General features: G+C 42.4%; 1 protein-coding gene across 4 annotated transcripts in view; it reads left to right on the plus strand.

The window, feature by feature from the left end:
- The first annotated feature begins 371 nt into the window (after positions 1 to 371).
- The window catches only part of CASP10 (caspase 10), a 33,731-nt gene continuing 10,731 nt past the window's right edge, over positions 372 to 23,371 (plus strand). The window contains exons 1-7 of one of the 4 annotated variants that reach the window (XM_064586910.1): positions 372 to 557; positions 2,051 to 2,404; positions 3,884 to 3,977; positions 10,395 to 10,530; positions 14,926 to 15,044; positions 20,081 to 20,243; positions 22,950 to 23,036. In XM_064586910.1, coding sequence (XP_064442980.1) covers positions 2,058 to 2,404; positions 3,884 to 3,977; positions 10,395 to 10,530; positions 14,926 to 15,044; positions 20,081 to 20,243; positions 22,950 to 23,008 — 918 coding nt within the window. In that variant the 5' untranslated portion in view covers positions 372 to 557; positions 2,051 to 2,057 and the 3' untranslated portion in view covers positions 23,009 to 23,036. Of the gene's footprint in view, positions 558 to 2,050; positions 2,405 to 3,883; positions 3,978 to 10,394; positions 10,531 to 14,925; positions 15,045 to 20,080; positions 20,244 to 22,949; positions 23,059 to 23,371 lie in introns of those variants that run through there. The other 3 variants (XM_064586912.1, XM_045868233.3, XM_064586909.1) reach the window with 3 other exon arrangements.

Below are 23,371 nucleotides of genomic sequence, written 5' to 3' on the forward strand. Positions count from 1 at the left end.
TCCTTCCTTCCTTCCTTCCTTCCTTCCTTCCTTCCTTCCTTCCTTCCTTCCTTCCTCCCTCCCTCCCTCCCTCCCTTTCCTTTCTTTCTCTCTCTCTCTTTCTTTATTTTTCCCTCCCTCTCTCTCTCTCTTCTTTGATTCATCAACCTCAGTGATCCAAGGGAATTGCTAGAACACTTAGTGACTTCGAAAAGTACATTTGTAGGAGCCCTTGGTTTAACCTGGGAAAATCCCGAGCTGTCCAGTTGTGGAAAGTTGTGATTCTTGCCTGTAGGAGGCGCTCTTTGTCAGTGTTATCCTAAACCTGGAAGAGGGAGGGGGAAAAGGCAGGCGAGGCAGCCCTGACGTAGGCAGGAAATAAATTGTAAGGCTACCCAAAGAGAAGATCCAGTTTTCACTTGCAGAGGCAGCAAGTCTTGGGTTCACTTCCCGCGCAAATGGGAGTTTCTCTGGAACTTGGATTACGCCGAGGATTCTAATTTCTTTAAAACTTTATTTTCAGGCAATTTCCCCTGGAACCGTTTACCTCCAGAGGATCAACGGAATTGGATCTGAAGGTATGTAATTAGCACCTTTCTCCTGCTGAGCTCTTGCACTCTAGCCTTGTTCCTTGCTTTAGTCACAGACTAAACTGTGTTGCAAAAACTCTCGTGGGCAATGGCATTATTTCTGCCTGGATTTACTAGCCGTGTCAGGGAAAACGAAGGTTTAAAAAGCCTTAGGAAAGCTCCAACACAGACTTTTACAGGCGGAAATGTGCTAGTCCATGAATGCAAACAAAGTCCGGCGGACTCATTGAAGTCTGGCCAACTGAAGTGGAGACAAAGTCTGGCCCACTACAGATTGGAATTTTTGGGAAACTGCAGGGCAAACGTACGATACCTTAGAATTGGAATCCGTCTCCAAGAGGCCATTCATTTGGTTTCCGGTATCACAGACTACTCCGAGAAGGAAGACCTCATGGACGATCACATTAAAAATACCATTTTTTGTTCTTTCTCTGTCTCCCCCTCCCTCTTTCTCTCTCTCTAAGTAAGCTACACACTCAATGTGGGACTTAAACTCACAACCCTGAGATCAAGAGTCACATGCTCTACTTACTGAGCCAGCCAGACACCCCTCTATTTTCTTTTTCTAACAATAAAAGTAATATGTGTTCATTGCATAAAATCCGAGAAACTCAACAGGAGCCAAAAAGAGAATTTACAGTATCTGTATTTATACCACCTAGATATAACCACTCTTTGTTACTGATGTTTTTTGTTAATATTCTCCTTCCTTTGGAAAGTGGTTTCTTGTTTCTAAATAGCCAAGTCTTGCAAAGAGAATATATACCTTGAGGCCTTATAGAATGAATAATATTACTGAAAAATTTTATTCGTTCATTGCTCCTCTGATTAGAATGGAATTTAGTATAGAAAATACCATATGAACTTTATGAACTGATCGGGTGGAAATACTAATTTAGGCAATTTGTGACTTCCTTCAATGATTTGAGCAACTCTTGTCCAAAACCACCCTTTCTTTTGGGGTCAAGGATTATGGCTTCTCTTTTTGTGCGATATGGACCTGTCCCGTTATGGTTGTTCTTGGATTAGTGGACACTTCTGAAATATAAATCCCCAGACTGCTTTATTTCTAAAATGAAAGGTGTAAAATAAAATAAAATAAAATAAAATAAAATAAAATGAAAGGTGTAAATCTAAGCACTATTTTTGCCATTTGGTGGAAATGAATTAAGAGTTCTAACAGGGAGAGATTGTGCTTTGTCATCTTCCCTTTTCACTAGCTTTCACCAGGGACGTTTTGATTTGGGAGAAATGAAGGTAAATTGGGTTCCAAAAAAAGCTCCCTCCAGACCTCCAGAAGGGTCACCACGCAAGTGTTGGACTCATTTTTTTGACTATTGGTTTTTGAAGCAAGCTCACAGGAATTTTTATTTTTCAGCACTTTTGGGAAAGTCTCATGCCTGGAACGGAGGAGGCCTGGGAAGTTGGGGTTCTGTGTATACCTCCTCTCTCATGTGCTCCCCCACCTCTGTCTCTTTCAGGCTGGCCATGACATCTCAACGTCAGAATTCGGGTTTCCGTTCAGATGATAATGGTCAATCAAGCTTCCGTGGGAAGCTTCTGACTATTGATTCAAAGCTGGGGAACCAAGATGTGGAGGGCTTAAAGTTTCTCTGCCGAGACTGCGTCTCCCACAAGAAGCTGGAGAAGTCCAGCTCAGCCTCAGACATATTTGATCATCTGTTGGAAGAGGAGTTGCTGAGTGAGGAAGACCCCTTCTTTCTAGCGGAACTCCTCTACATAATCAAGCAGAAATCGCTGCTGCGGTACCTCAACCAAAGCAAAGAGCAAGTGGAGAGTTTGCTGCCTACCCGAGGGAGGGTCTCTCTGTTCAGGTGAGGAGGGGTCTGTGATCAAGACGGTGCGGGGCGTGGGTGTTCCATCTAGTTTGTGTTCATTCGGGCCACTGGGCTTTGAAAGGAGGCTGGGGGGGTGCCTGGGTGGCTCAGTCGTTGGGCGTCTGCCTTCGCCTCAGGTCATGATCCCAGAGTCCTGGGATCGAGCCCCAAATCGGGCTCCCTGCTCAGCAGGAAGCCTGCTTCTTCCTCTCCACTCCCCCTGCTTGTGTTTCCTCTCTCGCTGTCTCTCTCTGTCAAATAAATAAAATCTTAAAAAAAAAAAAACCTGTTTAAAAAAAAAAAGAAAGGCTGGGATTAAGATCTTTTTCTTATCTATGTTCTTGGATGACACAGTGCTTTTAAACCAGGAGATCTCTCCAAGGCAGGTTACCCATGAGATGAGAGGTTGGGAGGTCAGCAAGGGTTTTCAAAGCCCCACTCTGGGCCTGGCAGTGGCTGCCCTTGGTTGGCTTCTCACCAACAAAGGAAGCCTGCCTCAACAAAGCAGGCCTTCCCTTTCCTTTTACTCTCCCATTCACAGACAACCCTTCCTGTGAGTCACTGTGGGGACTCAAAGGGAGGGAATGCATGTGTTCTTGCGGCCAAATAAGCAAAATGAAAAAGGAGATGTGTCTCTGGGGTAGGGAAGGACATCATTTATGCCATGTCCAGTTTCAAATTTTCATACATTTTTGGGTGAAGCCCAGAGAGGTAAAATACAGACATTTTACCCATGGGGTGACATACAGGCATTTGGTCTATCATGGGTCAGACCTTAGATAACACGATTTTATTTATTTAAGATTTTTTATTTGTAATTGAGATATAATTGACCTACAACATTATAATAGTTTTAGGTGTACAACATCATGATTTGATATATGTATATATTGTGAAATGATCGCCATAGTAAATTTGACATTTATCACCACATATAGTTATAAATTTTATTTTTGTGATGAGAACTTTTAAAACCCACTCATTAGCAACTTTCAAATATATAACACAGTTTAGTTGATCTTTGAGCCTGCCTCTACCGCTTATTGTGTTATCTTTTTAAATTTTATTTTATTTTTAATCTTATTTTTTGAGAGAGAGAGCGAGCACGTGTGCGCGCGGGGGCGCGGGGTTGGGGGGGAAGGGAGACAGAGAATCTTAAGCAGACTCCATGCTCAGTGTGGAGCCTGATGCAGGGCTTGATCTCACAACCCTGAAGTCATGACCTGAGCCAAAATCAAGTCAGAGACTTACCCGACTACACCATCCCGGCGCCCCCTTACTGTGTTATCTTAATGTAATAGGCCACTTAAAGCTCGGAGTTTTAGTTTTGAATCTGTACAGTGGGATTCAAAATTGTCTACTCATAGGTTGTGATCATTCACGTGAAAGAGAATGTTTATTAAAAAAGCACTTGATTTACTATGCTGTCCTCTGCAAGTGTGAGGTTTTATTTGTCTCTCTGGATGTGTGTCTTAGAAACCTGCTCTATGAACTGTCAGAAAGCATCGGCTCAGAGAACTTAAAGGACATGATCTTCCTTCTGAGGGAATCGATTCCCAAAATCCAGATGGTAAGTGTGTCATATAGAGTAGGGTATTTGTGAGCACTGCCGTAATCAGTGTTGGAATATGCCGGACAGGGTTTTCAGGAAGGGTTTTTATTTGCTGGAGATGATGTCATACAGCGCTTAGGAACATTGACTTCGGTGCTGGACGGGCCTGGGTTCTAGTCCTGGTTCTAGCGCCTTGATGTGGGGCGAGTGATTGCAGCTTTCTGAGTCTCTGTTTTCTCATGTGTCATATTGCGGACAATCACACTCCTTCCTTCCAGGACTGTTGGGAGAATTCGACAACATAATGTGGGTAAAATTTGGCACCTAGTAATCAGGTGGTAAGTGGTTAAACTGCTCTTGGCACCCACTGTGTTTTCCCGTAGAGAAATGTGTGGAAATGAGGAGGCAGGAAATCATGGCAGAGTGAGAATGAGTCGTTCCTCATCTACAGTAGGTGTGCTCTCTGAGGGACCCTGCGTGTCCTTTTGAGGAACTTTGCATTATCTCCTGTGTAGGGTTTTTGTGAAAATCAAATGAGACATATGTTTGAGGATGTGCTTTGTAGAGGGCTGTACAGGTGTTTTGAACTAATGGTAGTATTTTTAATAATAACATAATTGCTGTCTATTAATATTATTGCTATATGGGTCATATTTAAGGGTAGCAAAGTAGCAGCAGGTCTCTCTTCCAGGCCTCAAAACTTTGTATGTTTTCCTTTTGATTCTAATATCAACTTGTAACAAGCAAGTTAGTTAACTTAGGAAGGGGCCACTTTTCAAATTTTACCCTTTAACATTACTTTATAATTGTGCTATTCAACGGCTATTTTGTTTTTTAAAGATTTTATTTATTTATTTGACAGAGACAGAGATAGCAAGAACATGGACACAAGCAGGGGGAGTAGGAGAGGGAGCAGCAGGGAGCCCGATGCGGGGCTCAATCCCAGGACCCTGGGATCATGACCTGAGCCGAAGGCAGACACTTAACAACTGAGCCACCCAGGCACCCCATCAGCCGCTATTTTTATTAGATTTTAAGTTATGCAATGTCTGATAACATACAAAAAACAAGTAACGTGGGGCGCCTGGGTGGCTCAGATGGTTGGGCGTCTGCCTTCGGCTCGGGTCGTGATCTCAGGGTCCTGGGATCGAGTCCCGCATCGGGCTCCCTGCTCTTTGGGAGCCTGCTTCTCCCTCTGCCTTTCTCTCTCGCTCTGTCTCTCATGAATAAAAAACAAACAAACAAACAAAAAAAACAAGTAACGTGTATAGAAGTTATGAAATGTAGTACTAAGTGAACAGCCATGAACCACCCCCCATGCAACTTAGGAATGCGAATATCACCCACCCTGTCGAGCCTGCATTGCACACGTAGCCCCCCCATATCACATTCTCCTGAGATCAGCTGATATTATGACAAATAAAATTGGTTTTCAGAAAAATCACTGAGGAGTGGGAAGCTGTTTTACATGGGGTGGGTCAAATGAGGCCTGTGTAACTAATTCATTAAATATATTTCCTGGTGTCCGACCTGTAGACCTGAGTAGGTTCATTTTGTTTACATTGCTCACAGTCTTTGAGATCTTTTTTCCTCTTTTAGAGCCCTCAGGGATTTTAGTCTCTATATCTTTTGATGAGTCATTTCTTGAGGCTCCTTTTTTCTTGAGGTTGGTTGTGGGTTCTGTGGGGTTGGGGACTGAGGCTTACTCATCATTATAGGTCCAGAACCTTGTAGAGTCTGTTACAAAATGGTGCTCTGAATGAAAGCATGAATGAATGGGATGGATACAATCTTCCTTTTCTCTTTCTGAGAAAATGGCCTGAGCCCTTTCTGTTTATATGCTTTTACCATGAATAACTAGAGAGATTAGCAGGATGAACTAAGCCACCTTGATGGGATGGGCAAAGATACATGGCTAACATTCTTATACTTACTGCCACTTGTCAGAATCTAGTAATTTTCTCCCTTAGATAGCCCCTGAAAGTTCTGATACATTTTTGTTTTTGTTTTTTACACTTCTTTTCTTTTCTTTTTATCTTTTTATTCTTTAAAAAAAAAACCCAACAAGACACAAGTGTAGAAAAATGACATAAAACAAACATACAGATTAATGAATTATTATAAGGCTCATCCTTTTGCAACCATCACCCAGGTCAAGAATTTGAATTTTACCAGTCACTCGAGAAACCCCTCCATTTACCCCATTCCAATCACAACCCTTCCCACCCCCTAGAAGAACCACTGTCCTGGCTTTTATAGCAACAATGTTCTGATGTTTCTTTATGGTTTTGTCATTTACCTGTGCATCCCTAGATGTCAAGTTTAGTCTTGGCCAGTTTTTTTCTTTTGAGTGTTTTTTAATCTACAGGTTAAACTCCTCTCCCTCCAACCCCTCCCTTTCTTTTTTTTTTTTTTTAAAGATTTTATTTATTTATTTGAGAGAGAGAATGAGATAGAGAGAGCACATGAGAGAGGGGAGGGTCAGAGGGAGAAGCAGACTCCCTGCTGAGCAGGGAGCCCCATGCGGGACTCGATCCCGGGATTCCAGGATCATGACCTGAGCCGAAGGCAGTCGCTTAACCAACTGAGCCACCCAGGTGCCCACTTTTTTTTTTTTTTTAACATTTATCTGTTGAAGAGGCCCGGGACAATTGGTGGGTAGAATTTCCCCCAGTCTGAGTTTTGTTGATTGTGTGTGCTTGGTACCGTTCAGCACGCTCCTGTCTTCCGCATTTCCTGCAAACTGGCAGCTGGATTCAGAGGCCAAATGTCTCAGCATTAGAAGAGATTTCCTATAGTTAGAAAAGCTCTCCAGGTTATTCTGATAATATTCTCTTCCAGCTTAGAGCAGCCTTTCACAATTTCTCTAGTCTCTGGGTTTATAAATACAATGAAACCACTCTCTGTGGTTATACCTCTCCCTGTGTCATGAAAGGAAGTTCATACTAACCACGACAGGGTGGGGGATGAGGAAATGGGCAGGAGTCCCTGGTATGCTTCACACCAAGCCATGATTTTCTAGTAGGAAAAACTGGGGAGTGTATTTCTTCCTGAACTTCCTACGTGGGTCTTAGACCTTAGCTTGCAGGCATCTGTGGTTTGTGGCCAGAAGCATTCCAAACATTTTGTCCCCTGCTAAATTAGCTTTTAAGTCATTGAAGGCCCATTCTCAAGTGGCCAAAGGATTTTATGCTTTTCTCATTCAGTACGATAGTAAAAGGAGCAATCACGGTATTTCCCTGTGGCATAGAACTGTGGGAATAGCCGGTCAGATTCAGGAAAAGTACACTGCTTGGGTTCCAAATGATCTCAGCTTTATTCCAAAGGAGATCTATTTCTTCATGTGAGAATTGTGGCTGAGTTATATGCCCTACATAATCCAGATTGATCTCTATTGGATGTTCTTGAAGTGGGTAAAGGACAATCTCTAGCAACCCAGATGAAGTTTTAGTACCAGGGCTTCATAAGGCTGCATTATCTGCTGTTGCGATTGCAAAATATTTTGTCACAGAAATAAATTGTTTAGCAGCCAGGTGGGGAGGGCCTAAACTTCCCTCAGTCAAAAAGGAAAGGTTCTAAATTCACAGGGTCTCTCTCGAGTTAGAAAAATGACCATTGTAGGGTGTTCTAGGATTCCTTTTTGATAACTTTCGTACAAGTTCATAGGAGTATAGCTGCCTTCACACCTTCCGAGAGACCCAAAAACAGTCCGGAAATCCGTTCTCGGGTAGTAATCAAATGAACGTTGGATGTAAAGGAAACCACACCCAAATCTACTAGCGTAGCAAAGAAGCAGAAAAAAGCTTTCAGACACTTCCTGCTAGTATTTACTGGGGTGGTGTTCTTAAAGTACGGATTCTATTTCGACTGTGTGTGTGTGTGTGTGTGTGCGTGTGTAGAAGGTGTCATTTACCAAACATCGCATAAACTGTTTTCAAAGTATGAAGAATTTCCATCATTGCTTCTAGAATCATGTCTTAGTCCCTTTTCTTCCTCCTGGTAGGATGCTGTCAAAAATAGGGGTCTGTTTTAAGGTTCAGTGAGAGCTCATTTTCATGTGACCCACTGCAGAACTTTGGTGGATTCCCTCTGACCCCTTTGCCCAGCTGATCAACTCTGGACAAATCTTTCTGCACCCCCTTCTCTCTTCTGCTTTATTCCCTGGCCAAGCTGTTGGTGTGCTAGGGCTGCAGGTGGGGACATATACTCTTCTTTGCCTTTTTGGCTCTCTTCCTTGTCCCTGGAATTTCTTAAAAAATTATAATCTCTCAGGGGCGCCTGGCTAGCTCATTTGGTAGAGCATGTGACTCTTGATCTTGGGTTTGTGAGTTCAAGCCCCACATTGGGTGTAGAGATTACTTAAAAATAAAAATCTTTGGGGCGCCTGGGTGGCTCAGTCGTTAAGCGTCTGCCTTCAGCTCAGGTCATGATTCCGGGGTCCTGGGATCGAGCCCCGCATCAGGCTCCCTGCTCCGCAGGAGGCCTGCTTCTCCCTCTCCCACTCCCCCTGCTTGTGTTCCCTCTCTCGCTATGTTTCTCTCTGTCAAATAAATAAAATCTTAAAAAAATAAAAAAATAAAAATAAAAATCTTTGAAAAAAATTTGTAATCTTTCTTTGATCGGTTGAGAACAGAAATCAAGTAAGATTTTGTAACTCTGGCCTTTCCCTTGTTTGTTGCCATCTTGAGTGCCTTATTTGGAAACACCGCACGCACGCTCGCACGCGCTCAGTAACCCTTCCTCATCCTGTGTTATTGCTCAGTCTCCCTCCTTCCCTCTACTGCCAAACTTCTTGAAAGGATAGTTTGTATAAACTCTTTCTCCACTAACTCAACTCTGGGTCACATTTCAGTGCATTTCAATATGACTTCAGCTTCCTTCATTCCAATGAAACTTCTTGCTGAAGCCAACATGAACCTCCTCATAACCAGGTTTTTAGTTTCACATCATTTCCACATGTGGTTTACTTTGCCCTTTCCTTTCCATTGCCAACATGACAAAGGAATGTCCTTTTCCATGTTGGCAATGAAGACCTAGTCATCCTTCCAGAATCCCCTCCCAGAGCAGCTTGTGTGAAGTCTGCTTTGTGCCATAGATGAATGATGAATAAATGAGTGGTATCACCACTGGAAGTTATCTTGGATTCTTCCTTCATTTCTTCACCCACTTCCAACTGATCTCCACAACTCACCAAATTCTATTTCAGAAATACTCCTCAAACCCAGTGCCTCCTCTGTGTTTCCACCACTGGCTTTAGACCAGGTCTTGATCGTCTCTTTGCCAGGGTATTTAATATTACTGCCAATATTTTCTAATTCCTTTCCTCCCCCAACCTGTTTCAAGACTTCCACTCAAAAACCAGTGTGCTCACGTTACTATTCTCCTTAAAAACTACTACTGACACTCCTTGATGCGTGGGACACATGCAAAACTCCGCACATACTGTGTGTCTGTGTGTTCCTTCACGGTCCCATAGCAGCCCCCTGTTTTGACCATGACCTAGCTCTTATCAGGGTTTGCACTCAAGCCTCCTTCTCAATGTTCCTGAACAGACTGTCCCTTTTCAGCCATTCAACCATTCAGTATGTCTGGAGACCTCTTCCCAGTTCCCACCCTGCTGATGCTCATGTACCTAGTGAGATAGTGTGCAGAGGTTCACTTTTGACGAATTACTCTTTTCTGTGGGCTCTAGTGTAAGGTCATTCGTATATATTTTTTCATAACCAGCTTAATACACTGAGAAGCCCTGTTCACTGAAAAGATTATGGTGCCTTCCACCCCACATGTAATTCAATATTAAAATAATACTAGCCAATTTGCGATTTTTCCCAGCAGCATTTAAGAAATTTTTTCTCTTTTAAAATACTAAATATTTGCCCCCTGTGTCTTTGGTGCCTCTGTTTTGTTGCCGCCCTAATCTAAGTATATCATTTACAGCTGTGAGTGAGAGGCAGCGTCGCTCAATGGCTAATTAGAGGAACTTTGACATCAGACTGCCAGGGTTCAGATACCAGCTCTGCCACTTATTGGCTCTGTGACTTTGGACAAGTTGTTGAATCCCAGTTATCTCATCTTTAAAATGGGGGTTATACCCAGAAGCAAATAATACATTATATGTTAATTAATTGAATTTGAATAAAAGATAAATAAAATGGGGGTTATATAGTATCTAGCCTTATTGGCTTGTTTTTGAGGTTAATATACAGCAAACACTGCCCGGTACGTAGTAAGTTATGTATATTTGGTATTTGTTATTAATATAGATAACTTACTTGGAAATGCCTCTTCCCCCATACTGTTGAACTCCTCAGGGACAAACACTGTTCCTTATTCATCATTGCAAAACCTGGTGACTAGTCGCCGTGCAGGTAATGTTTCAAGAATGAATGGATCATCAGAAGGCAAGTAAATGTGACTCCATTGATTCTCTTGCAGACCTCTCTAAGTTTCCTGGCATATCTGGAGAAACAAGGTCTAATAGATGAAGATAATCTGAGGTTACTGGAGGATCTCTGCAGAAGAGTTGTACCTAACCTTATGAGAAAGATAGAAAAATATAAAAGAGAGAAAGGTAACTAGCTTACACTTGCTTGCTTGCACAAGACCATGGGAATTCTTTTTTTTTTTTTTTTAAGATTTTATTTATTTATTTGAGAGAGCGAAAGAGAGAGAGAGCACAGAGGGAGAGGGAGAAGCCAACTCACCGCTGAGCGATCCCAGGACCCTGAGATCATGACCTGAGCTGAAGGCAGATGCTTAACCGACTGAGCCACCCAGGTGCCCAAGACCATGGGAATTCTTAAACTAATTGGTCCTATATGACGTTTACTCATCACTCTGATAATATTCTCTTAGGAAAGCCAGAACTTTCTCCCCATCTGTTCATTCAAGACATATTTATTGAATACATACTCTGAACTAGGCTCAGTTTTTGAAGGTGGAGACACAGAAATGTATATAAAGCAAAGCTCCTGCTATCTTGGAGCTTATATTCTAGTGAAGAAAAGTAGTTTCATTTTATTTTATTTTTTTAAAGATTTTATTTATCCGACAGAGAGAGACACAACGAGAGAGGGAACACAAGCAGGGGGCATGGGAGAGGGAGAAGCAGGCTTTCCGACAAGCAGGGAGCCCGATGTGGGACTCGATCCCAGGACCCCAGGATCATGACCTGAACCAAAAGCAGATGCTTAACGACTGAGCCACCCAGGCACCCAAGAAAAGTAGTTTTAGAAAAATGTCTTTTCCTCCTTACATGGGGGTGAGAGTATAGAAAAAACATTTTGAATGAAATAACAAAAAAGAAGGAGGCAGGATAGCTTAGGGATTAAGAATGAGGTCTATGGAGTCAGATTGCCAGGACTCCACTTATTAATGGGGTAGTGGTTCTTTTCTTAACCTTTCACTTTCCCCATCTGTAAAGTGGGGATAATAACAGTACCTACCTCATGGGTGTTTTGAGGATCGAATGAAGTAATTCCTATAAAATGCATGTCTGGCATAGAATAAAACATGTTGCTATGAATATGTTTGTCAGAAAGTCATGAAAACTTTAATTTTCTCAGAAATTACTACCAGAGAAGAAGAATTTTATTTCCTTGTTTTTTTTTTTGATCCTGTCTTGTGAAGGTAATATCATTAAAGGTAATAGCAGAAGGTGGAAATCAAACCTGGTTGCCTTACCATATATCAATATGCTAAGTATTTGTGTTTTTCCAGGTCCTGTTTCTCCTCTGTTAAACAAGAGCTACAAATAAAAATGCATGAGTATAGGGGTGTGGGGTGGCTCAGTCGGTTAAGCACCTGCCTTTGGCTCAGGTTCTCCCTCTCCCTCTGTTGCTCCCTCTGCTTTTTCTCTCTCTCTGTCAAATAAATAAAAATTTCTTTAAAAAATGTATGAGTATATTCATGAAGCTTTTATACCACACCCATATTTTAATTCAGTGAGTCAATTTGGTGTACAAATATCTTTGGTTAAAAACGAAACTAGCTAAAAGGAAACTTCTCTCTAAGAATTCTATAAATAGGGATCCCTGCTCAGCAGGGAGCCTGCTTCCCCCTCTCCTGCTCCCCTTGCTTGTGCGCTCTCTCTCTCTCTCACACTCTGTCAAGTAAATAAAAAATAAAATCTTAAAAAAAAAAATGAATTCTATAAATACAAAATGAGTTGAGGAACAAAATATCCTGTTGTTAAATTGATAAAATCTCAAAAATAACTAAAGCAATGAATAAATGCATAATTTAAGTAAAAGTTATGAAGAATAAAAATGATTCTTATAACCAAAGTTATCAGTGAGAAATAAAAAGCAGGGAGTTGATGTCAAAAGTACATTTAGAATCCTCACTGAACGCTGAACGCTGAGATTTTTTTTTTCTGATTACAATTGCCATTTTCCTGTAGTTAGTATCCCCCACAAAATAAACAGGGTAGGTGGTCACGTGATTTTGGATACTTGAACTCTGGAGAAGGCACTCTAATGTTTATGTAGTAAATGCCTCAGTGAGTCTTGAGACCTGAGCTTTATATCAGAAGAAGAATTCTGATTGTGATTTTTCTTTTCTACAACCTCCCTGCTGAGTGATCTCTTTTGGGTGTCAAAAGAAAACAAACCAACTTGTTTTCCTCTGCTACTCTCACACCAACACTTCTGGAACACTTCTGACATAGATGGCTAGGATTTTTCCATACCAAGCAATTCTCTAAGTCTCTGCAGATACCAGCTGGGTATCCTATGATTTAATCCCATTCTCACACTAACCAGAGTTAGCACAGACCTTAACTAAATTAGGTTAAGGGCTCAGTGCCCTAAGACTGCCCCCCCCCACTTCAGACACCAGTCGCAAGTTAGTCGGTCCCCAGAACACCCACGGCTTCTGACCGATTTGGCTACAAACTGAGGGTTCCCATGACCCCCTTCAGGTTCAGTCATTTGCTAGAACAGCTCACAGAACTCAGGAAAACTGTTTACTTACTAAATTACTTGTTTATTATAAAAAGATTTGACTTAGCAACAGCCAAATGTAAGAAATGCATAGGGCAGGGTATGGGGGAAGGAGCATAAAGCTTCCAGGCCCTTTCCAGGCAGCTTACTCTTCCAGCATCTCTACATGTTCACCATCCTGGAAGCTCTCCAAGTCCCTTCAGTTAGGGATTGTTATGGAGGCTTCATATGTAGGCACAACTGGGTAAATCGTTGGCCATTATGATTAATTCAACCTCTAGCCCTTCTCCTTTTCCCAGGGGTCTGAGTGTGGGGTGGGAAGTTCCAATCCTCTGACCACAGGTTTATTCCCCTGGCTCCCAGCCCATCCCCCTCTGGAGGCTGCCCAGGAGCCCCAATCACCAGTCATCATTAGCCTCTTATTAGCAAGAGAGACTTTGCACTTTCGAGATTCCAAGAGTTTTAGGAGCTCTGTGCCAGGAAAAAGAGGGCAGAGATCAAATATATATATTTATTACTATATCATAGATATCAATTAATATTTCAGTATTGACTTTAGTATAGTCCTAAGAGCTTGGGCTTAATTCTTCCATTTAGGATGAAGGACTAAAGAACTGAAAAGATGGTAAGGGTGCAGATTTTGGACTTTCCCTCAAGTGTATGTGATCCAAAGACAAAGTCCATTGTATCCGATTAGGACACAAGCTCTAATTAAGGACCACCAGGATAATTTCCTGAGTTTTCTTAGCCTTGGTGTTTGCTTTAGTATTTTAAATTTATTAAAAATAATGTATCATAATTAGAATAAAATTAAATAAAAATTCGAATAATGACAATACAGTTTATCTACTGTCAGCCCATTCCCCAGAGATAATCATTGTTTGCTGTTTGGAGTATATATAGAGAGACAATTTGTGTGTGTGTGTGTGTTTGTGTGTGTGTATAGATAGCTAGATGAATATATATTTAACTAAAATCTTGCTAATCATATCCTATAACTTGGTTTAGTCCCACCTAATATATCTCACATTTCCCCATGTACATAATACAGACATAGCTCATTGTTATTAATGGTTCCATAGAAATACATTTTATATACATAACATTTATTTAATCACCACTTTTGAATGGTTTTTTCTTGGATTTTTTTTTTCTTTTCCTTCTTCCTTCCTTCCTCCCTTCCTTCTTTTCTTCTTTCTTTATCTTTTTTGCTAGAGTCTGAATTCTGGTTTTATTTTTTGAGGTAATGCTTTTGTAATCTCTACGTGGCCATTATCTGACACATTAAATACCATAAGTTCTCGGGGTGCCTGGGTGGCTCAGTCGTTAGGTGTCTGCCTTCAGCTCAGGTCATGGTCCCAGGGGGTCCTGGGATCGAGTCCCGCATCGGGCTCCCTGCTCTGCGGGAGGCCTGCTTCTCCCTCTCCCACTCCCCCTGCTTGTGTTCCCTCTCTCACTATGTCTCTCTCTGTCAAATAAATGAAGTCTTAAGAAAAAAAAATACCGTAAGTTCCGAAATAGTATTTAGCAAAGCATATAGTAATTTTAAGGAACTAATAAAATTATAAGAATAATAAAAACATAAATACAAAAGAAATAAAATATAATAAAAGGAATGAGAATGTAATGATAAAGAAAAACAATTTATAAGTTCACATTTTTTTTTTCTAGGTGTATGTGTACACCTCTTTAAGCAAATGGCACTATAAATCTTCAGGTCCCTATAAAATAATTTCTTTTTAAAGATATTTATTTATTTATTTATTTGAGACAGAGAGAATGAGAGAGAGAGAGCACATGAGAGGGGGGAGGGTCAGAGGCAGAAGCAGGCTCCCTGCCGGGCAGGGAGCCCGATGCGGGACTCGATCCAGGGACTCCAGGATCATGACCTGAGCCGAAGGCAGTCGCTTAACCAACTGAGCCACCCAGGCGCCCTAAAATAATTTCTTTTGATGATTGGTTATCTTGGATTGCTACTAGTCAGATGATGATTTTTGTCTTACTATCTTTGATTCTATTTGCAGCCTCCCAGGTAGTGAGACCTCCAATAGACAGAGAACCTGAGTCATTGCATCAAAGAGGGGAAGGACCATTTTCCCGTTCAGACTTTGAACAGTTGTTAGAAGCCTTACCAGCCTTACCGGTAGGTTCATTGGTGTGTTGGTAAATGTTTAACCACCAGCTCTTTTATTTATTTATTTATTTATTTATTTATTTATTTATTTATTTGAGAGAGAGAATGAGATAGAGAGAGCATGAGAGGGGGGAGGGTCAGAGGGAGAAGCAGACTCCCCGCTGAGCAGGGAGCCCGATGCGGGACTCGATCCCGGGACTCCAGGATCATGACCTGAGCTGAAGGCAGTCGCTTAACCAACTGAGCCACCCAGGCGCCCTAACCACCAGCTCTTCTCTCCGCCCTCAACACCCCACCCAAAAAGAAAGAGAGAGAGAGAGACCCTGATGTGTAGTGTTTGGTGTAAATGTTCCCACCATGGCTGATTTCATGTTACCAACATGACATCAATTTGATTGCAGAATTTCTGAAACTCTGACAGATGGCTTTCACTAGCTGGTTTGAGTTGACTCCAGGACACCACTGGGTTGTTGTGAGATGGTTCTGTTCTTATCGATGTGATTTGATCAAGGCCAGCTTCCTGAACATATAGCCTGTGTAGTCCCCACACGGCCCATGCTTTTTTAATGCTCAGCAGTCACTGTTTCAAAATTCTTAATAATGTTTGAACAAGGGGCCTCACAGTTTATCTTGCATGGAGCCCCACAAATTATGTAGCCTGTCCTTTCCACAGGACAAGATTTGGGTTCCTATAGTGCCCAGCAGTAGAAAGGTGAGTAGAGGGGAAACACCGGGAGATTTGCAGTCTGTTTCTTAACAACATGATCATGATCCTTGAGAGACACATATGACATTCTTTCCTGGGATTTATGTTTCTTCCCAGCAGATTTGGGCAGTTTTATTTTGCTAACATCAATCAGGATCAATGAAGTTATCTTGGCCTTGAAATTTTTTCTTTTTAATTGTGGTAAAATACAACATAAAATTTACCATCTTAATTATTTTTAAATGTACAATTCAGTACTGTTAAGAACATTTATATTGTTGCATGACCAATATCCAGAACTCTTTCTTTTTTTTTAAAGATTTTATTTATTTGACAAAGAAAGACACAGTGAGAGAGGGAACACAAGCAGGGGGAGTGGGAGAGGGAGAAGCAGGCCTCCCGCGGAGCAGGGAGCCCAATGCGGGGCTCGATCCCAGGACCCTGGGACCATGACCTGAGCCGAACGCAGACGCTTAATGACTGAGCCACCCAGGCGCCCCCCAGAACTCTTTTTATATTGCAAAACTGAACCGCTATATCTATTAAATAATAACTCCCCATCCCCCTTCCCCCTAGTCCCTGGCGAACACCATTCTACTTTGTATCTCTATAAATTTGACTACTCAATTTACCTCATGTAAGTGGATTCATACAGTATTTGTCTTTTTGTGACTGGCATATTTCACTTACTATAATGTCCTCAAGGTTCATCCATGTCAGATTTTTCTTCCTTTTTAAGGCTGACTAATATTTCATTGTGTATATCTACCACATTTTGTCTGTCCATTCATCCTTCAGTGGACGTGTGGGTTGCTTCCACCTTTTGGCTCTTGTGAAATAATGCTGCTCTGAACATGGGCATACAAATATCTCTCTGAGATCGTGCTTTCAGTTCTCGTGTGTATGTACCTAGAAGTGGAACTGCTGGATCACATGGTAATTCTCTATTTCATTTTTTGAGGAACCTTACTGTTTTTCATAGCAGCTGCGTCATTTTGCATTTCTGCCAGTAATACATAAGAATTCCAGTTTCTCCACATCCTTGTCAACACTTGCTATCTTCTTGTTTTAATGGTAGCCATCCTAATGGGTGTGAGATGGTATCTCATAGTAGTTTTGATCTGTATTTCCTTAATGATTAGTGATGTTGAGCATCTTTCCATGTACTTGTTGGCCATTTATATTATCTTTCTTGGAGAAAGGTCTATTCAAGTCCTTTGCCAATTTTTTAATTGGGTTGTTTGTGGAAGTTTTATTTTTTATTCTTAAATTCTTTGATAGCTTCTTTACTACTTTCATGATTTCATATTTTTACACTTACCATTTTTAATCTTTAAATTTGGAAATAATTTCAATCTTACGGAGAAGTTGAAAGAATGCAAATAATAATAAGAACGCTGTATACTGTTTTACCAGATTCACCTACCTGTTGACTTTTACCCCATGTGCGTTAACCTCTGCGCGCTTTCTCTATCTTTCTCTATCATCCATTTATGTAAACACATAATTTTTTTCTGAACTTTTTGAGAGTAGCTTGCACACATCATGGCTTTTTACTGCTGAATACTTTACTGTGTATTTCCTAAGAATAAGGACATTTTTTTTTACAGAACTATAGTACAGTTACCGATGCCAGGAAAGTTTACTTAATACTTCCACCACGTTCAGGTGCCACATTTCAATTTTGTCTGTTGATCCAGTAATAGCCTTTATAGCTTTTTCCCCTCCAATACATAATTCATCTGGAATCATTATGGTATTATCATGTCTCTTTAGTCTCCCTTAATCTTAAACATTTCTACAACTTTTCTTTATGACATTTTTGAAGAATACAGTCACCCCCACTATCATCTTTTGTAAAAAAAAAAATAGAATTTTCCTCATTTTTGGTGTGTGGTTTGCCTGGTTTTGGTGTGTGGTTTAATATTCTCACCAGAATATTACCTGAGTGAGGTACCCTTCTCAGGGTCTTACTTGTGGAGGCAGCGGTGCCCACCTGCCCCCCCATTTGTGATGCTAATTTTGATTATTTGGTCAAGGTGTTGTCTGATTTCTTCGCTGTACAAGTTAGTTTTGTATAGTTACTATTTTTCCCTTGCAACTAATAAGTGGTGGGGAGACATTTTAAGACCGTACAAACATCCCACTCGGCATTAAGAATTTCCCCTAGATTGAGTATCCATTGATGATTCTAGTGTGATTCAATATTTACCTTGTTGGCTGCAAAACAATGATTTGGGGCGTCTGGGTGGCTCAGTCCTTCGGCTCAGGTCATGATCCCGGGGTTCTGGGATCGAGCCCCTGGTCGGGCTCCCTGCTCAGCAGGGAGTCTGCTTCTCCCTCTCATCTGCCTGCCGCTCCCCCTGCTTGTGCTCTCTCTCTCTCTCTCAAATAAATAAAATCTTTTATTTAAAAAAGAAAAGCAATGATTTTCAAACTCCAGTATTTTCTCCACGTTTATGTCAGCCCTCAGCATTCTGCTATATGTAAGAGCCCTCCTTTCTCCCCCAGAAGTTTTTTTTGCCCACTAAATTCAATCCTTCCCCCACCCACTTTTTCAACTAGTTTTGTGTATGCTCAGATACTTACATGCATGTAGAAAATACACACACACACACACACAGAGGACTTGGCTCTTTGCCGTAGAAATTCAGTAGTTTGTAAGGGGTGTGGCTCAACCTTGGTATCTGAAGTGTAGCTGTTTTGCGGACCTTGGACTCTGGCCATGGCCTGGTGGAGGGGGCTGGCTGTCATGGTGCTGAGAGTGTGGGAGGCTCTGGGAGGCAGCACCTCACATTACGTACTTTTTCCTGGACTCTCGGGGTTGAAAGGTGTCTTAAAAGTTATCTAGGCAATCCTGCCCCTGGATAAAATGAAACTTGGTAAATCATCTCATGTTTCATTTGCACCTGACAGATTTTCTCATGTAAAAGAGCACTGCCAACCACTGCATTTAATGAGGGTATCACACCCCCTAATTAATGAATTTAACATTAAAAACCAAATCAATATTTTTGAGCGTGGCATAGGATTTTCTTAAGGAGAGCCACGTCTCTCTATTGAGGAGACCTAACAACAGCTTCTTTTTAAGGCTTTATTTTGGGCCCTTATTATTTGTAAACAGTGGAAAGAAGACTGAATGTGGCCAGGCCACAGGTCATTCATTCCTTCCCCTCTGACACACAGATTTGGGGGTGTCAACAGAAGATGCAGCATTTTCAGGGAAAGAGCCAGGCAGACCTTAAAGCTGACCTCTCGTCCCTATTCTGGCTGCTTTTATCAGCACAAGAAAGGAGACAAATCAAGAAAACCTGGGGCAGAACCTGGGGAGGCATCTGTGTTGCCCTTAATCCCAGAAAGTTCACTCAGCTGCTTTCAGAACCAAATGGACAAACCCAGTAAACGGCTTGCTTGGCCCTTGGTTGTTGCCGAGAGAAACTCTAGCATTTTGCAGGAAGGAAAACGGGGCTTGGGGAAAGAATGGCCGGAAGTGTTTTGGAAAGTGAAACCGAAGTTCTTTTGCATTTTTGTTCCCTCAGAGTCAGGGAATTCTGGTATTGTGCAGCCTGGGAGTGAGGCAGTGCAGCTTTGGTAGGGCTTGAAGATAAATCCCCCTCTTGCAGCCAGAAGCCCGGAGGGCTCCAGCAGGGAGGCATCCCTGGAGACTTGGGGGCAACTTGCCGGTCACCTCAGACAGGTCTCCTGGGGGTGCCCACCACACAGCCAGCGGCAGGGTTAACACCTCCCCAGAACACTTTTGCGGCATTCTGTTGCAGGCTGAGGGCAAGGGGTTTGGGGGTGGAGTGAATGGTGAGAATCATGCACAAACGACGAGGGCCCTCGGTGATGTTTCAATTTTGTATTTGAAGATCTAGAACGTTTATGTGGGACTGAAGTCAAAACTGTCAAGAGAGTATACTCAGAGGAGTCTGGTATTCCTGCCCCTCTTCCCCTCCCCCGTAGATTGCCATTTTTTTTTTTAGTTTATTTTTTTATTTATCCTATTCCTGCTTTTGGGAAAAAAACCCGCAGCCATCTCTCCCCTTTATTATAAGAGGGAGCCCATTAAAATACTGTTCTTCACTTTACTTCCTTCATGTAATAGTATCTCCTGGAGAAGTATACAGTGTCTTCTGTGTCCTGGTCCACTGTGTGGATGGACCACAGCTCTTTCCTGCACTTTCTGTTGCTGGGCATTCGGGTTATTTCTAGTCTTTAGTTATTCCAAATAATGCAGTGAATAAATATCCTTGTGCATGTGCCATACATCATATTTTTGTCACTGTGTCTTTGTGAACCTCCTCCTCTGAGAAAGCAGAGTCGATTCTCTTTTTGTCAGTCTCTGCGGATCTTTTCTCTGGCTGGGGACAAGGTATCCGTCCTTCTCTGCATCAAGTCCAGCTTTTCAGCCCTCATCCTAGCTGTGGATTTCCTGCGTTTCATTCATTTCCTGTCTCCTCAACAGAAGGGTTCCTGGCAAGATCAGCCTTCAAGGAGTAATGGTAGGTGTTTCTAATACACTTTACATAACTTGCATCAGTGTGGCAGGAATAGAAACATCTGATACACACCAAGCAATTTGAGGTGACTTGGGAGAAGGTTAACAAATGAGTGGAGAATTCATTTCTTATCTCCATTCAGGCATGGATTATACCAGGCTTTTCTGTGGGAGGATGGAAAGGGCGGGGTGGTTTCTGCTTTGAAACCCTTGCGCAATAGCATCTGGGGAATGCGGCAATTCCTTCCACCCGTCACCTCCCCCCGCCCCCAATGAGCTCACCCTCTGGAAGGAGGGATGGGAAGCCCTGGTAAGGCTGGAACCCACAGGCCAGCATGACAGAGTGGAATGCTGACTCTGTGGAAACATCTGGTGTGTGGCTCCAGATACTACTTGTATTTTTTGGAGGGAGAAAGGCCGGAGGGAGAGAGGTCACTGGTGTGTTTTGTGCCCTGAATCCTTGCCCAAAGACCATGACCTCGGGGAAAATATTCCAGCATCTGCTACAGGGTTGAATGGCTTATGAACAAGTTTTTGGTGTAGTCTCTCCATGATATGTAAAGTTTATCAGAGGCCATTCCTTATTTTTTTTTTTTTCTGGAAATTTAAACTTCAGAGTCCAAACACTTCGCTTTCCTAGGAATCTCTGCCTTCGGCCTAAGTAGGAGATTGCATGATACAATCTTGAATGAGAGTTACTATTACCGAGCGCTTGTCAGGTGCCAGGCCCTGTTCTAAGAGCTTTCTAGGGCTTATCTCATTGAATCCTTCAATCACCTGGAGATGGGTACCACGGTTATCCTTGCTTAATGATGAGGAAGTGGAGACTCGAGAGGTCTAGTACTTTCCTGAAGGGTCACACGACTAGAAAGGAGTGAAGCTGGGATCTGAACCCAGCAGCGTGACTCCAAGGCTCCCCCTCCGAAGCCCTGGCTCTATTACTCTGTAGCTCCAGGAGCTTAGGCAATGGCTTCACTTCTCTGAAGAGTAAGAGTTTCTTTCAGTTTTGCAATTCTGTGGTTTGGAAGTTTGGACATGACTTCCCTGAAGCATTACCTTCTCCTAAGGTGAGGAGGAATTTACAGGTGCTCTGTACAACGACAGTTTGGCTCCCTTTTGGTGTGTTCTATGGTCTGGGGAAACTGGATTCACTCAGCCTGAGCTGCGCACCCAGGACTGACCCTTAACTATGGTTAATAATTAACTCAGGCCTCAGAGACTGGGGCAGAGCCAACTGGATTCTACTGAAAACTTGTGGGGTGTGGGAGAAGAAAAGCTTGAAGTTTCATTTTCCTGTACTGTCATGTGACAACCCATCATTGGCTTCATCTCTGGGGTGGATTCTTGTTTAGAGGAGCCAAGGAGTTTGCAAGAACACTTCAGAGCAATGCATTCCTTAGCCAGGGCTCAAGACATGACTGCATTAATCCCTGGGCTGTGGACTGATTTTCTCCCTGCCCAGACTGGGTCTCTGGGTTTCCCTTGTCTCCCCTCTTTCTGCTTCGTGGTGTTCGCATAGCCCCTCTGTATCCAGTAACAGACCCATGCTGCGAAAGCCCATCCCAAGCTTTCTGGCAGAAACCCTGGAGCGGATTCCTGGGATCCTGACTCCCAGCCCATCCTCTGTCAGGATATCTAAATGTTTGGGGACGGATATTGGAAGAGTCTGAGAACTTCTTTTCTGGTCCCCACGGAGATGCTGGGAGCATCTGCTGCCACTCTACTTTCTGAAACCAGCACAGAGGTTTGGACGGTTTCTTCAGGTCTCTCTCGAGGGTCTATCCCTTAATGACTTTGAGGGCTCAGAGCTGTTTGTTTCTGTCATTGTTCTTCTTCCTCTCTCTGTGATTATCTCTGCCCTTCCCACCTTTCTCTGAGACACTCAGAGGTGTGTTGACCTTTGGCCATGAGGGAGGCCGTTCTGTTGCCCTCACAGCCTCCCAGGGCCTTTGAATGATTTCCGGGTAGAATTTTCTTTTCCGTTGGCCGACGCGACTTCTTTTCTCCTCAGATCAAAGACACACCGTGTTTTTAGGAGATCATGTTAGCCACACAGAGGCCCCACTGAAGCCAACTCAGCTTATTTGTCATCACATGCTGTTAACAATAACCTTCAAAAATAATTGCGTCTGCCTTCGGCTCAGGTCATAATCTCAGGGTCCTGGGATGGAGCCCCGCGTGGGGCTCCCTGCTCAGCGGGAGGCCTGCTTCTCCCTCTCCCACTCCCTTTGCTTGTGTTCCCTCTCTCGCTGTGTCTCTGTCAAATAAATAAAATCTTTTTAAAAAAATTGCTTGTATTTTAAACTTCTCACTGTGATCTCTACAGAAGAGATTTCTGTGTTTTCAGAGGAGTCAGATCACTCCAGGATCTTACCGTCCGACAATTGATAAGCATTTGATAGATTTGTTGTCTCGTTAGATCCTTACTTACGCTTTCTTCACTTTGCTGATCCAAAAAGGAAGACACTTTTGCATAAGCTCTTGGTTTGCCAAAGTTAAAATACATATTCTGTTATTTGACAGTCTGCAGTCTGAATTTTAATCACTACCTGGCATTCCACCTTAGACTTAAGTGCTTAATTCCAGGCCAGGACCGGAATCTGGAGAACTCTCCGCCTTTGGTACTGATAAACGGAGTGGTTGGTTAGAAACGTGAAACCCTTAAAATGACGATTCCCTAATAAGTGGTTCTATCTCTTCTTCTTTCAAGGAGGCAAATGTGTACAGGATGGATCGGAAACACAGAGGCCACTGTGTTGTTGTCAATAACCACAAGTTTACCTCAATGTCCGATAGACCAGGGACTGATAAAGACGCTGGTAAGAAACTCTGGAATAGTATATCACATGCAAGTTGGGGATCTTAAAAAAATCACTTCTTTATTTTCACATTTTCTTTCTGTAATTTTAATCTTCCATTTAAATGTAAGGGTGATATCGTAAATGTTTCTGGCCTCTTGTATGTCCCTGGTGTTGTAGTCCACCTGGGCTGCTCTAACGAAATACCATAAGTGTGATGGCTTATAAACAACAAACATTTATTTCTAACAGTTCTGGAGGCTGGGAAGTCCAAGAGCAAGGCTCTGACATTTTGATGCCTGGTGAGAGCCCGCTTCCTAGATGGTGGTCTTTG

This window comes from Mirounga angustirostris, unplaced genomic scaffold (genome assembly GCF_029215605.1).
Source record: "Mirounga angustirostris isolate CCGP_5_RB_7025 unplaced genomic scaffold, mMirAng1.0.hap1 SCAF_3, whole genome shotgun sequence".
Lineage (NCBI taxonomy): Eukaryota > Metazoa > Chordata > Mammalia > Carnivora > Phocidae > Mirounga > Mirounga angustirostris.